Below are 15,582 nucleotides of genomic sequence, written 5' to 3'. Positions count from 1 at the left end.
AACAGATGCTGAGAAAAGCTGGTGATAGCTGATTTCCCCAAAGTGAAAGAACTTTTAGAACTGGGCCAAACAGATGCTGAGAAAAGCTTGGTGATAGCTGATTTCCCCAAAGTGAAAGAACTTTTAGAACTGGGCCAAACAGATGCTGAGAAAAGCTTGGTGATAGCTGATTTCCCCAAAGTGAAAGAACTTTTAGAACTGGGCCAAACAGATGGTGAGAAAAGCTGGTGATAACTGATTTCCCCAAAGTGAAAGATGAGAAATAACATCTTCTATCTAGCAGAGTGAAAAAGTAAAAGGGAAAAGATTGTTTTGTTCTGAACAAGAAGGGACCATTGCCAGTGGACAGGCTGGTAGAGAGGTGAGGGACTAGTACATACAGAAGTACTTTAAGGGATTGTCAGGAAGATATATGATGTAATGGAAGGTCAATCTAGAGAAGTGGAAGACAAATGTTTCAACGGATCTGTAACCCCATGGCAGTGGCAATACCTGTGCAACAGAAGTGACCCATGCAAACTGCATCACAGCATGAAAAAAAGCAAGGTTTGTTGTTTTTGTCATCTCAGTCATACAGACTGTAAATAAACATCCTTCTCTTTTCTGACTTGCTTTCATGAGTTGTTTGCTAAACATTTACAATATATATATATTTTTTAAATGTAAAATACATGTATCCTTGTAAGCCTTAAAAGGAAAAAAGGCACCACAGAATTCAGAAAGAGACATCTGGAGAGTTTGAAAGAAGATTACTGAACATACATATAATGTTAGACCAAAAGAAAATCTAAGACTTAAAAACACCATCAGAAGTCAACTGTGTTGACAGGTCACAGCTATTCCTTAATCAATTTGCCTTAATAATAATTCTATAATCTTAAACTCACACGTATAATGTCATCTTGAACATCAACATTCTCTACTGTCATAGCCATAATTACAGGAAACTTATCTCCAAGATGAAAATCTCTTAGCTGAAAAAATCCATAAAAATTATTTTGCTATTTGCTGAGAGAATACTTCTTGTCTACAACTCGTACAAACAATTTGAACATGTAATTTGATAGTCCTTACAAAAAGTTCATCCATAAAGACTCCACTTTTACTTTTTAGCAGCTCCTCAAATTCTACTTGTATTTTCTTTGTGATCAACCTACCAAGAAATAATAATAACACTTGATAGTAAATATCAGAGGATAAAACAATCTCTTAATATATTATCATTTCATCCAAACAAAAATATAAAACAAAGACCTTGTATAATTTACAATAAATAAAAAACTTTTTGTAAATTATGAACAGTTTTCTAGCCTAAATTTAAGAGGCAAGGTAATCAAGACATATCTATAAAGAATTACCTTCTCACATTCAATGAATCCTTAAGCTCATGAAAAAGAAACTGAAAAAAAAAATTTAACCATATACAGTCTTCTTTTTGCTTTAAATTGGGCTGTGTTATTCTTGATTTCAATACCTGAAAAGAAAATGTTTTATGCTATATAAAAATGAGATGATTTTAAAATACTGTTTAAGTTACAGTGGAAAATGTCAACACTCAAAATACTAGCTTTTTTTCTAATTCAACTAACATAAGGTGATCAACTACAAACTCTAATGGGCCCTATAATAAAAATAAGGCTTGTCTTTAAGTCCAAAGATTAATGAGGAAAGCAGTATTTCTCAAGGCTATGTGGCCCCAGCTGCAACCTACATATTTTGCCATATCTGAAGCAGGCATAACTAATGTCCACCAGTGGTCGATTTAGATTTTCTTTTCACTGTTAACGCCTGACCTCGGCAGCGGATTTTCTTTTAATCTCAAATGTGTATCCTGCAACCTTTGTAGGTGGCCTCCAGCTGTCTCATTCTGAAGCTGCCTGCAACCAGGTGCAGGAAAAAGACAGGTTCTATTATTTTCAGCATAAATATCAGATGCTATGAATTACAAATTATCAATAACTACAATCCTACATTCCTCCATACAGCAAGTACATTTAAAGCATGATTGCTGCAATCCTTCACACCTAATTCACAAAGTACTGCTTGTCGTCAGTCTAAATACAGCTAGCATTAGCAGTGCATAGTTTTCTAGATAGAGAAAAAGATATGGACGAATTGGAAATAGAGAAAAAAATATGGACGAATTGGAAATCTTTTCCAACCCTCATCAAGGTACCTTGTATGAGAGAAAATAGATGGGTGAATAGGGAAACATAAATTCTAGTGAGCTTCTACAGTATGAATGCATAAAAAAAAAACATTGCATGCAGTATGTCAGAAAGAAAGACTCTGTAATCATTATCCCATCAATCCTCAAAATTTCTTCCTGGAGTTTCATGCTGTTGTAGTGGTTTTCTCAGTGCTAATTGCAGTACATTGTAGGAATATGAGACTCCCCCATTAGACTCCAGCCTTTCCATGACAGAGTAAACCGGGAAATCTCTCAAGGAGCAGGGACCCCTCAAAACAAGTGATCAGAGGACTTGGTAAAGAGTCAATATAATATTCCTGGGGAGACCTGGCATTTTACTGAGATTGGAGATTCAGAGCTTACTTTTTTCTCAGAGTAAGCTGAGTATGTCTAAACAAAATTTTGAATAAAAAAGGATGGGACAGGCCAATATTGAAGTGAATTCTTCCAATATAGCATAATATTTATTCTAGTAAAAGTTGCAGATCAAATTATGTCTAATAAAGAAAGAGGCAGCACTAGCCAATACTATTATGTGAGAACATTGGCAAATGTACATCTGTTATGGGAGTGATCATTGTAAGATCATCTGTATTTTAAAACATCTTATAGCTGAGCTTTTTATTTATTGTTATACAAAAGCTGTCAACATAACGATGTACAACAGTATAGGCAGTTATAATATTCTAATGCAAGAAAGTTTAGAAGAAGTCTTTAAATGCCTTCATTAAAATGTTTTGAGTGGATATTGTTGCAGATACCTCTTGCAAAAACAGTATGCATTTTAAAGGCCTTATTAGAAGATGAGAAGACTTTTAAAATATGTTAATGTTAACATTGGTAATAATGTCATTTTACTTAGTTATAATAAAAAATGACCAAATTTGCTATCTTGGCTCCATCATATCCAACAATGCTCTACTGGATAAAGACATTAACAAAAGGATAGCCAAAGCAATGGGCAACATGTCACGGTTGCAGAAAAGAGTGTGGGACAACATATTGCTGATTAACAATACTAAAGCCTTAGTCTACTGGACCTGTGTGATGAGCATTTTGCTATACAGAAGTGAAACATGGTCAACCTACTCATGGCAGGAAAACAAAGCTGAATGTCTTCCAATTCAATGCCTAAAGCAGATCTTTAAAATAAGGTGGCAAGATAAAATAACCAATGAGGAAGTGCTACGAAGAGCAGGTTGCCAGGACATCTGCTGTGTTATCAGCAGAAGATGCCCTGGTTGGCTTGGCCACATTCGTAGAATGCCAGTAGGTCGACTTCCAGAAGACATCCTGTATGCTAACAGAAGGCAGAACCGCTGGTCACCCACTTTTACCATATACGGATGTATGCAAACATGACATGAAGCTCTTCAAAATCGACACTAGCAGCTGGAAAAAAGTGGCACTGGAGAGATCCACATGGAGAGAGACCATAAAGGAAGGGTCTTGGATTGCAGATATCATACACAACACCAGCAAAAAGAAGAGTGAAAATGCAATGGCGCTTGGTGATTACATATGCCCAACCTGTGACCGCAGCTGTGCATCAAGAATTAGCCTCATTAGTCACACAAGAAGTTGCAAAGGGAAAAGATCGTCTCTCGAGACGTAAAATGCCACAGACAGAATAAAAAAATGGATGGACAACTAAAATGTAAAAAGTATTTTGTCCTTTGAAAAAGAAATTGACCAACTTAGACCTCCTTCCTTTTTGTCACAACATCGTGCCCACACCTTTTTTGAGATTACACTAAACAGTTTGAGAAAGGGTGAAACAGATGATAATTCTACATTCTAAATCTACATTTAAAAAAATCATGTAACTTTCATGGAGGCCATTTTCACATGCAAAAAGTAAGCCTTCATGCACTGAGTGTAAGTGATCACAGGCAATCATGATTAAACATTAAAATTTCGTTGGAGAGAGAAAAGATTGTGGATATTGGTAGCTTGTAGTACATAGCTTCTAATATTCTTACTGAAAATGTTAAAATTGTTATCTATCTGCATTGCAGACCCAAGAGGGGTCTCTTTGTAATACTTTTTCTTATAATGTTGTATTTCAATTCATGTATGAAGAATACTGACTTGTGTGTGTTTGTGATACAAATATTAATTCTTTTAATTACATATATTCTTAGAAACTAAAGCCACTCTGCAACACAATCTAAACACTATTCATAAAAATTGATTTTCATTGTGTTTTTATCAGTTTCAAACTCAATGAAATGACCCCAGGTATTTAGACATGTGATCATATTAAATCTTCTTCTTCGTTGTTCTCATTTTTATGTTGGAGTGTTCAGATGACTAGACCAATATATGAGATGAACTGCGCAGTGATTTCCAAATCAGGGAGCTCTCCATAAAGTTTTCTTTCTTTAGGGGTGTTTTGGGGCCAGTGTCTTGTTCGGGCCTGTTGGTAAAGAACGCAGTTTTGAAGGACATGGTCAGAACTTTTTGGTGACACTCCATATGGGCAGATTTCAATTTTGATTTATTAAAAAAAAACATAACTTATTTTTTAAATTCTTGATAAAACAAACTATTTAAACTGATACATATTTATATAGCTGTTGTTAAAACTTTTCTAATATACTGGTTCTCTATGATATTGTTACATTTTAAAACAAATATTTTGATTGACCTCTCTATAGTTACCTCTGGCAGCACAGCCCGTGGACGTTCACATGTAGGTGGTGGAAGGACAGAAGAACGTTTATATATATAATACAATGCTAAAGACTCTGCCAAAAACATAACTGTCATTCCCATTAAAAAGGCTACCAGAGCTAGCACCATCCTGTCCATCATAAATTCCATATACCGCTGTATAAACATCAAGAAGTAGTAGATTGGAGGAAAAAAATAAACGGACTCTAAAGTGGATGTAACCAAGGTACTGTTTAAGGCAGCTGTCATCCAGGAGTTGCTTGTTAGCCTGTTAAAAATCTCAGTCAAGTTGTCCATTCTTCTTTTATGGCTGGTAATTATTTCCATATAAACAGAATATTTTTAGACAAGCTCTTCATGCTTTGGGCTGGCGAATAGATGGATTTGACCAGACTACAGCTGGTCTAGCCCAGTTAAGTCATTACCTAAAAGTAAACAGTAGAAATTATTCATGAGTTTATTAAATTATCCTTGCAAAAAAAAAAAAAGTCTATTAAAGCATCTCTTTATACGAAAAAATAAATAAAATGTACAAACCAAAATGCATAAGCCTAGCAATATTTTGTGTTCACTAATAGATGTATTTAAAATAAATATTTAAAAGAATTTACATATACTATAAACCTCAAACTACTATTGCAAACTAACATGTGTTTTCCATTCTCCATCTGTATAATTTAATGTGCAGTAAACACATAGATTGTATAGATTTAATAACAGCTGCTGCACTTGGAATGTTCAGGCAACATGTTCAATACTATGAACAATTATAAATATAGGACTGCAAACTGTATTAGTTTTTTTTTTTTTAATGTCTGCAATTGTTATGTGGACAATATTTTTCGGTGGTTAACTAGATCTTGTCTTTTTTGCAAATGTACTAGCATCGGTTTTGGTGTCTTATTCACACCATGTCAGGGGCATAAAAACAGAATCATTTAAACTTAACTTTTTGACTTCAATAATAATTTAGATTTATGAAAGAAAAGCTATTGTAATTTTTAATCTAAAGGAAAAAAAAGAGGAACAAAATTCTAAATACTCCTAGTAAGATCATTTGCAACAAACAGGCTCCATTTAGAAAAATGTTAAGTTCCCCTATCAGACCTTGCGATCTATAGGACAGATGATGTAAAAGTCATCTATATCTTTGGCCAACGCTTAAAGAGCAGATGACCTTAACACCATCTACCCTGTAGAGCGCAAGGTCTGGAAGAGGTACTTTACTTTTTTTTCCATTCGGAAACCTGTTCAAGAAAAGCTTTTATGATAAAGCTAATAGGATTTTAAATACAAACCAAATATTAAAAAATACTTTAATAAAAAACAAAGCTTATCTAAGAGAAAGAAATCCACATTTACAAATATATACATCTCAATAATGTAGAAATTATTTCCCTATCTCAATATCAAACAAAATAATTAATTACCAATAATTAATTGTCTTATTGGTTAATTTTTAAAACTGATTCATGTTTTATTAAGCACAATAAACAATTGTGGAAAGTTTCAACTTTATCCGAGAAAGGGTGTGGGAGAAATAAAGTGTACAATCATCTAAGTTAGTACTGAAGGATTAATTTCCCTTGTTTGTATCAAACAAAATAATTCATTACCAGTAATTAATAGACTAATAGGTAAATTTTTTTATCAATTCTTTTTTTGTTAGGTACAATGAAGGAATGTTGGAGGTGAGGTTTTATTTTGTATAAGTTGTAGGTTAGAGGCATTTACTATCTCCTCTATTTCTTTACCACACTAACATTCCTTCATACAGCACACAACACAACCAGCAGACCTGACCTAACTACATATCAACAGATAGTATTGACTTTCTAAACTAACATTTCTTGAAGATATAGGCCTATACTTCTTATTATAGGATTACCAAGTAGATACCAACCACACAAAACAACTAGATAAAATAGTTAACTGAGACAAAGGTTAACACAACCTACGCAGCTAGAGTCTCTAACATCTTAGAAGCATCGAATAAAGCACATCCCTTGAAGATAAGTTATTAAATACAAGACTTTTTGGACACCAGATTTAGATAAACTAGTAAAAGAAAGAAATATAGCCAGGAAGACCAAAAAAGACAAACTACAACAAATTGACTGCACTTATTTGGTAAAAAATTAAAACATAAAAAAAAGAAAAGGGGATCACAACTAGTGAGCAATTAGATCTAAACATGGATGGTTGAACACCCTGGAGCTAGCAGGAATGAAACAAACAAGCAAAAGAAAAAAAGAATTCTTTTTTAAAAACAAACTTTATTAAAGGGAAAGAGCCACTAATTTCTGATGACATGCTTTAGTTCACTTTTTGCTATACCAACAAAATTCATTAATTACTACTAATTCATTAGCTACTTGGTTAATTTTTGTATTGATTCGTGTATTGATATCAACTATGAATAATTATGCAAAATTTCAAATTGATTTGAGAATGTGAAGAGGGTGAAAAAAAGTGACAAAACATGATAAGGGCAATAAATCCATATCTACATCCATTAAGAAGCATTTATTCCCTTTATTTTGATCTCAAACAATATAATTAATTACCAATAATTATTTAATTAATTGTTTTTTTGTTTGTCTTTTTATTTTTCAGGTTCAATGAATAATTGTGCAAAGTTTCAAATGGATCAGAGAATGGGAAATGGGAGAAAAAACATGTTCAAACTTTTTACCAGACAGACAGAGTTGATATAAGCTTTGTAATAAAAAAAACCCAGCCTATAAAATGCTCTGAGGACATAATGGTAAGAAACCTAAAAAAAAAGCCAAAATCTTAAAATAAAAACTGTTGTAACTCCAGTGGCGGACTGAAAGAGTTAAGGTGTGCGCGACTTACAGACACACGTGTCTTAAGCGAATCACACAGGTCTGTCAATGAACAAGGGACAGTACTGCTAGTACATGCAGATAAGACCCGTGTTATGGTCATGTAATAGTAAGACTAGTAGTGTTTAGTAGGCAGTTCTGTTAACGCATTTGAAGTTAGTGTAGCCAATTATGTAGTATTGACTGTTGATGTAGTTTATTAAACCGCCACATTGTTATTTGAAACTCTTGTTGACAAGATCTTGTATTAGATATGCTTACTGAGCAGTGTCTAAAGAAGGCCTGATAGAGAAAATTGTAACACTGGTGTCAGAAGTGAGATTTCTTATGGCTTCTGTAAAACTGCTTGATAAACTTGATCTAAAAGAATTGAAGTACAACCAGATATCAGAGAGATCATTAGCACCGTGAAAGAACAGATGAGCTCATTCCAGGTACAATTGGATATGAAGCTGGAAGAGGTCAACCAGCAGTTCTGTCCCATGATTAGACAGATAGGTACCAGTACCTTGCTGAACAAGACAGATGAAACGTTTAGTGCTATGATGAACAAGGCAGATGAAACGTTTGGTACCCTAATAAACAAGTCAGCTGAAAAGTTAGGTACCATGCTGAACAAGACAGAAGAACAGATGGCTACCTTGTCGAGAAGTATAAGCAATCCATTACTTAATGGAGACACTGTCTATGACTGATAGTGAGTGTGCAAGCTTGGCTCCCATGACAAGAAGCCTGACATTTCCTGTGACTGTCACAACGATGAGCACAGATCTGATTATGTCAACATGATTCCTGCCTGCACCCAGGCATTCAACAAGAACTGTGCTGTGCATCTTATAGGATGGCCGGGGGGGGGGGGGGGGGGGAGTGTGCGGTCAGCAGAGTTCGAGCCCAGGACCATTGAGACAACACTCCAGAGCGCATAACACATGAATAGGCAACCATTAAGTGCTGTGCTTTACGAGGCTTTAGGCTTTAATCTTTTAGTTATATCAAAATAATGTAATAAAATAATTAAGATTGCAATTGCATAGTAATGACTGTAGACTAGATTTTTTTGTTTTAAAAATTGATATTTCCTAAAGCCCATGATGAGTCTGAGTATCTGCATGTACGTTTTAAAGAAACCCAGAAACCCATGTTTGCATACATATACATTCTGTGATATAGATCTAGATTACATGCGATCTGCATCAAGTTGTGCCAGTTGTGGGCCAAATCGTATGCCATGATTTATAATTGAATCATATTCATTGGTAAAAGTATAGACTCTATGGTAATTTCCCTCTTTCAAACAAGTTAAGCGCTGCCGCCGCAATTTTTACGTTTGAATTTTTAGAGCTCCGTAATGATTAGTCTTAGGAAAAAAATACAAAATCTATAACAATGAGGTCCAGCGCTAATATTAACGAACACCATTCTCCGCTCTGTACACTAACGAACACTATCTGTACACTAACAAATACTTCATGTTATTGTATTTAAAAATAATATTATCTTCAATTTTTTTTATTTTAATATCAATTTCTTTTTAAACCAACTCAAGACCGACATATTAATGTCACTTTTCCCTCTTATAATTGCTCCCTTCACTGCTAAACCCTCAACTTTACAAAGGGCCATTACTGTGACCTACCTAGACCTAGGTTGACCCCAAAAAAAAAAAAAACACTGTTTTGCCCCCACATCTAACCCACTCACTCCACTCAGTGAATGTGACCTCATTTTGGTACCTGACCATTACTTGTCCCTCCCACTACGTTTTTTTTTCTGGTACTGTGTTGATGATAAAATATATAGGTACCTACCTGGGTTGGTCAATCAATGTTTAGAATGCCAAGGAGTGAAAAAAAAAGAGAGAGAGCAAGATTGTGCCACTCATGAAAACATTATTTTTTTCATTCACATTATATCTAGATCTACGCCTCATTAGCACTATGTTGGGTCCTTTTCTTTTTACTCATTCACATCACACTTGGTTTAACATCTAGAACAGTAGCAAAATTAAGTAAGAAAATGTTAGACCTATACAAAATAAATCAAAGAAATCTCCATTTCACGGCCTTGAGTTACATCTCTTTAATATGCATTTAAAATAGCGTTCGTTAGTGTCATTGATAGTGATAAAGACAGTTTGTTAGTGTCATTGATTGTGACAAATGAATATTATGGAACACCCCACACAAAGACTATGACGTGTGTGTTTTTAGGCCTATTTAGAAGCATTTTAGATAGTTCATATTATATTTAGTTGATACTTAAATTTTCTAAAAAAAATCTCCTTCACCCCTTACCTAGACCTATATCCTCCTGTCCTAGAAAAAAAAATGGCATCGTCCTACCAGTACTCTTTGAACCTGTGTAAAACCCTTGTTTTTCAGAGTACATGAAACTAAATGTGTCTGAACTATAAAGAAATGGAGTATAAATAAAAACAATAGACTAGTTTCATCATAGCTCTCAGCTATCAAAATAGAGGCTCATTTTAACAAAATTTTGGGGTGTTCGTTAATGTCAGAAAATAGTGGGTGTTTACTAGACGAAAATTAGATCTACTATAAATATAAAATTATAAAACCGGGGCCAATTTAACTTTAACTTTACGACACTTTAAGTTAAGAATTAGTCTAGCCTAACTCTAGGGTAATTAGAATATTATTATTATTATATTAATAATATTTTAATACTCAGTCTGAGTACCTTGGGGGAGCTACCACCTTCTACCAAGCGCGTCTCCAGGTGGCGGATAGGGGAAAGACCCTTAGATATAAGGGTTAGCTGTGAATAGCAAATAAACAGCCGCGGACCAACAGTCATGGAGGATGAGGTGAAGTATTCCAGTGGTTAGAATATTTACTAAAAACATCTCAGAAATCCAGGGAAATGATTGCAAAAAGCGAGTATAGGGCGCTCTAACTCTAAACCCGGGCAGATGAAACCCGTTAGCTAGGGATAGCAGTTCATCTAGGAGAGAAAACTCCGAAAATAAACACCTGCTGCCTTGCAGATGATCTTGGATGATCAAAGGCTATGGGAGCACACCCAGAAAGAAAAGCAGGCTGAAGTCGGAGTCAATGGGCCTCCTGGCGCATAATACATTGACACGCAACCTCATCTATGTTGGAGTTCAGTAACGATTCTAATAGATGTGGCGTCCTGCCTGTGGAATCCCGCCGCGCAGGTAGGGGGCCGGGCTCTCCGCCTCGAAGGAGCCCACACAAGCGAGCTGGTGGTTCTTCTATCTCTGCCTGTGGAGCCAGGAGCAGGGACAAGAAAGTAAATACTACTGGCCAACACTCCAAGACCAAAAGTCTAAAAATCTTACAATGGAACGCAGAGGGCATCCAAAAGAAAAAAGAAGCTCTAAAAATATTTCTGCATGAGAAAGAAATTGATGTAGCTTGCATCCAAGAAACTCATTGGAACAGTAATCTTCGTTTCTCCATTAGAGGCTACACCTGCATCAGACAAGATAGAGAAATCAGACCCAAAGGAGGAATCCTCACCCTCATTAAAAATGACATCCCTACCACAGACATAACTATGCCCAACTCCTCAGAATCAGAAATAATGGGAACTAAGCTAATTCTCCCAGATGGAAATATTAATCTATTTAACTGCTACTTCCCACCAGACAAGGAAATAGAGATTGACCACATACAAATACCTGACCAAGAAGACTGTCTAATCTTAGGAGATATGAATAGTCACTCTCAGAGCTGGGGATACCCAGACCTAAATGCCAGGGGAGAAGAAATTGAAGAATGGCAAGCAGAGAACAGACTTGTCTTGCTAAATAAACCTGAGGACAAACCAACCTTTTTTTCAAGAGCCTGGCTAACATCAACCACTCCAGATCTAGCCTTTGCAACAGACAACTTATCCAAAAAGTGCACTAGAGAAGTTGCAGACCAGCTAGCCACCAGTGACCACAGACCCATATTGATCAGTATCGATACCTCCTTCAAAATATCAGAAAACTCCACCATCCCCAGATGGAACTACAAAAAAGCCAACTGGCACCTATTCTCAAAGCTCACAGACCTATATACAACTTCAATAAACTGCAAATCAAATCAGGTTAATAAGTCATTCTCAGCTTTCTCCAAAGCAATACTCCTAGCAGCTAAGGAATCGATTCCTAGAGGAGCAAGAAAAGATTATATCCCCAACTGTTCTGATCACCTTCAACGACTCCACAATGCCACTATTGAAGCCAGAAACACAGTAGAAAATAACCCTTGTATAGAAAATAACATAAATCTAAAAGCAGCTAACGCAGTTTTCAGGAAAAATTACCTTTCCGCCATGAGGAAAAGTTGGCATGAAAAAACAGAACAACTAAACGTAGATAGAGATGGCCACAAACTCTGGCGTATAGCCAAATGTCTCAACCAGGAAGAAAAAAGAACAACTCCTATAGTAATAGAAAAGGACAACAAACCCCTGAAAGGCCAAGAAGCAGCAAATGAATTCATTAAGTTTTTCCAAAGCGTAGGACAAATACAAATTAATGAAAGTAGAAATAAAGATGTAAACTCAGAAATCCAAGATAAATTGAAAGAAAACAATCCAGCTTACTCCTTGGGAATGACCACTAATCTTAAAATGAAGGAACTAGATGAATCCCTAAAAGTCCTCAAACCAAAACAAGCCCCGGGCCCAGAAAAAATATCAAATGACATGCTTCTTCACTTGGGTCCTCAAGCCAAAAGAAAACTGCTACAATTATTCAATGCTAGCTGGAAATCTGGCAGAATTCCAAACATCTGGAAAAAAGCCATTATAATCCCTATACTAAAGCCAGGCAAGCTAAAAAATAAACTGGATAGCTACCGTCCCATCAGCCTCACTAGCTGTACTTGCAAACTGATGGAAAGAGTGATAAATAGAAGGCTGACATGGATCCTTGAGTCAAATAACCTACTCACTGAAGCCCAGGCTGGCTTTAGAAAAGGCAGATCAACAGAAGATCAAATTGCCTTCATCACACAAGAAATAGAAGACGGCTTTCAAGAAAAGAAACCAACAACAATTGTGTGGGTTGACTTAGAAAAAGCATTTGACAAAGTCTGGGAACAAGGTCTCTTGCTCAAGCTAATCCAGCATCACATATCCCACAGAATGTACAACTGGATAAAGGAATACCTAAATAATAGAAAAGCCTTAGTTTGCATGCAAGGACAATAAAGCCACACAGTGGGTATAAAAAATGGTGTCCCCCAAGGAGGAGTCCTATCCCCAACACTTTTCCTAATATTCATAAACGATCTAAATCAAAACCTACCCAAAAAAGTTAAGAGCAGCATGTATGCAGATGACCTTGCCTTAATTAGCACAGAAGAATATGTAGGAACATCGAAATTTCGATTACAAGATGCTCTTGATAAACTCAATAATTGGTCCAAAGACTGGAGCATGTCCATTAACACAAAAAAGACAACATATACCATATTCTCACTGTCAACAAAACAACAAACAATAAAATTAACATTAGATAAGGAAGCTTTAGAAAAAAATGACAGCCCTACTTATCTTGGAGTCACCTATGACCCGAGACTAACCTGGAAAAACCAAATAGATAAAACACAGAGTAAAGGCATCCAGAGACTATCCCTCTTGAAAAAATTAGCTGGCACAGATTGGGGAGCTAATCACAACATCCTGAAAAAGACCTATACCAGTTATGTAAGACCTGTACTAGAATATGGTGCCACAGCATGGGGCTCAGCAGCCCAAACCAACCTAAGAAAAATAGACAAGGTTCAAAATATTGGTCTAAGGATAATGACAGGAGCAATCAAAACAACACCCATAAGAGCTATGGAGGAAACCGCTGCCCTGATCTCTCTGGATGAAAGAAGAGAAATAAAAATCCTTTCCCAATTCACTAAATTGGAAACCTTGGAGAGGCACCCACTCAGAACAAAAATCCACAAAACTGGCACAAAAAAACGTCTCAAAAGGACCAATTTCATACAGGAATCTCTAAACCTAAAAAAGAAACACCAACTTGAAAAAATTACTCTGGAATCCTCGATACACTATAATGAATCTCCACCCTGGGATGAAAGCCCTCTTCCTACTATAAAGGACCATATTGAAAACATAAAAAGAAAATCTGATTAAAGACCAACAGAGCTCAAGGAAATAGTGAACTGTTTTCTACATACCAATTACCCTAGCAATCAGTGGATCAGAGTTTACACGGATGGCTCATCCCATAAAGCCACCACAAATGGAGGAGCTGGAATACTTATCGAATGGCCAGATGGAGGAAAACTAGAAAAATCCTGGAGAGCTCTCTGACAGTCACAGAGCAGAAAGGGAAGCACTAGCACTAGCTGCTACCATGCTAGCAAATCATCCAAGTTCCCCTCACAGTCAGATTGTCTTTCTAACAGACGCAAAAACAACCCTCCAAAGCCTGCAAAACTCTGATTCCCCTTATATTAAAAACCTCAGAACAGCACTCACAAAGCTCAACCACAACAGCAAAAAAACTGTTATTCAATGGATACCAGCTCACATACAACTAGAAGGAAATGAGAAGGCTGACACACTCGCCAAGAGTGGGAGAACAAACTCACAAGTAAAATCTGCACTCTATCCAGAAGAAATGAAGAAATTAATTGTAGATAAAATAAATGAGAAATGGACGAGCTCCCATCCAAATCACAAGAAAGATGATGCTTACTATTTATAAGCTATCCCGACAAGACCAACGTCTAATCTTTCGACTCAGGACCGGACACAACAGAATGCGACAACACATGTTCCGGAAGCTCAAAATTGGAACCAGTGAAATCTGCTCATGTGGAGTATCTGATCACCAGAAAATGCCGACCAAGTCCTCCAAAACTGCTCTCTCTACCAAGAGGCCCGTGTAAGACATTGGCTCCAAATCACCCCAATAGAAAGAAAACTATATGGAGAGCTCCCTGATTTGGAAACCACTGCGCAGTTCATCTCATGTATTGGTCTAGTCATATGAACACTCCAACATTGAGTACAACATAACAATGAGAACGATGAAGAAGAAGTCTGAGTACTCTGAGAGTCTCAGTCCGCCCCTGTTTGAAAGTCATTTTAATTGTAAGAGCTGTAATATGTAGCCTTAAGTGAATCTAGATCTAGTTTAGTACCCTAGTTTATTCTAAACAATGTTCTCTTACAACTGTTACAACCAACATGTAACATTAAGATGATGAAGCAAATGCCAAGTTCAGTTCACAGCTGCTCTGTCTCTGTCGACGCCATGTTTGTTGACTAGCAAATGTTTAGGCTCTTTTTTTTTTCTGAATAATCTCCCTTTCATAATATGATATTTGTGTACGTTTAGAATAACAATAATGTCTTTGATTCTCGATGATCAAGAACTATTACACACCGGTTACGCCCGTTGATTGGTTCCCATGCTTTATATTGTTTATTATGGTCCGGAGAGGCAGCCCATCCTTATTTTTACTTTTTTTTACCTTTTACGACTTTACCTATCCCTTAGTCTGTTGGACCGTTGGGGCAGCAAGAAAGACTTGTCGAACGTCTTTCTCCATTCCTCCCTGTCTTTTGCCTTGTTTAGAACCTCTTTTAATGACCGGCACGTTCATTTTTTTATGTTGTCCTCCCATCGCTTACTCTGTCTGCCTCTTCTTCTTTTTCCTGGTTCTGTTCCCTGAAGGAAGGTCTTTGCGAGCCCCGCAGATCTTGTAATATGGCCATAGATTTTAACTTTTAACTTCCATTAAATGGGCTACGTTTTAACGAGCCCTTAGCACACTTTTTGCCGCGAATTGTTGTATCTGTTAGTAGGCCTATTAATCTCTCTCTCTCTCTCTCTCTCTCTCTCTCTCTCTGGAACCTCCT

The 15,582-nt window shown here is 36.4% G+C and overlaps 1 protein-coding gene across 7 annotated transcripts in view; it reads right to left on the bottom strand.

Moving 5' to 3' along the window:
- Positions 1-14,993, bottom strand: part of LOC106063239 (PDZ domain-containing protein 8-like) — a 66,425-nt gene extending 51,432 nt beyond the window's left edge. The window contains exons 1-6 of one of the 7 annotated variants that reach the window (XM_056039599.1): positions 14,892-14,993; positions 9,525-9,703; positions 4,856-5,292; positions 1,359-1,474; positions 1,075-1,153; positions 888-974 (exon numbers count right to left, since the gene is read on the bottom strand). In XM_056039599.1, coding sequence (XP_055895574.1) covers positions 888-974; positions 1,075-1,153; positions 1,359-1,474; positions 4,856-5,194 — 621 coding nt within the window. In that variant the 5' untranslated portion in view covers positions 5,195-5,292; positions 9,525-9,703; positions 14,892-14,993. Of the gene's footprint in view, positions 1-887; positions 975-1,074; positions 1,154-1,358; positions 1,475-4,855; positions 5,293-5,404; positions 5,551-9,524; positions 9,704-10,010; positions 10,124-14,861 lie in introns of those variants that run through there. The other 6 variants (XM_056039595.1, XM_056039600.1, XM_056039596.1 and 3 more) reach the window with 6 other exon arrangements.
- Positions 14,994-15,582: the final 589 nt, after the last annotated feature.

The sequence above is a fragment of the Biomphalaria glabrata genome, chromosome 8 (assembly GCF_947242115.1).
Source record: "Biomphalaria glabrata chromosome 8, xgBioGlab47.1, whole genome shotgun sequence".
Classification (NCBI taxonomy): Eukaryota; Metazoa; Mollusca; class Gastropoda; family Planorbidae; genus Biomphalaria; species Biomphalaria glabrata.
Note: the sequence above shows the minus strand (reverse complement) of the source record. Positions and strands in the feature narration are given on the sequence as shown.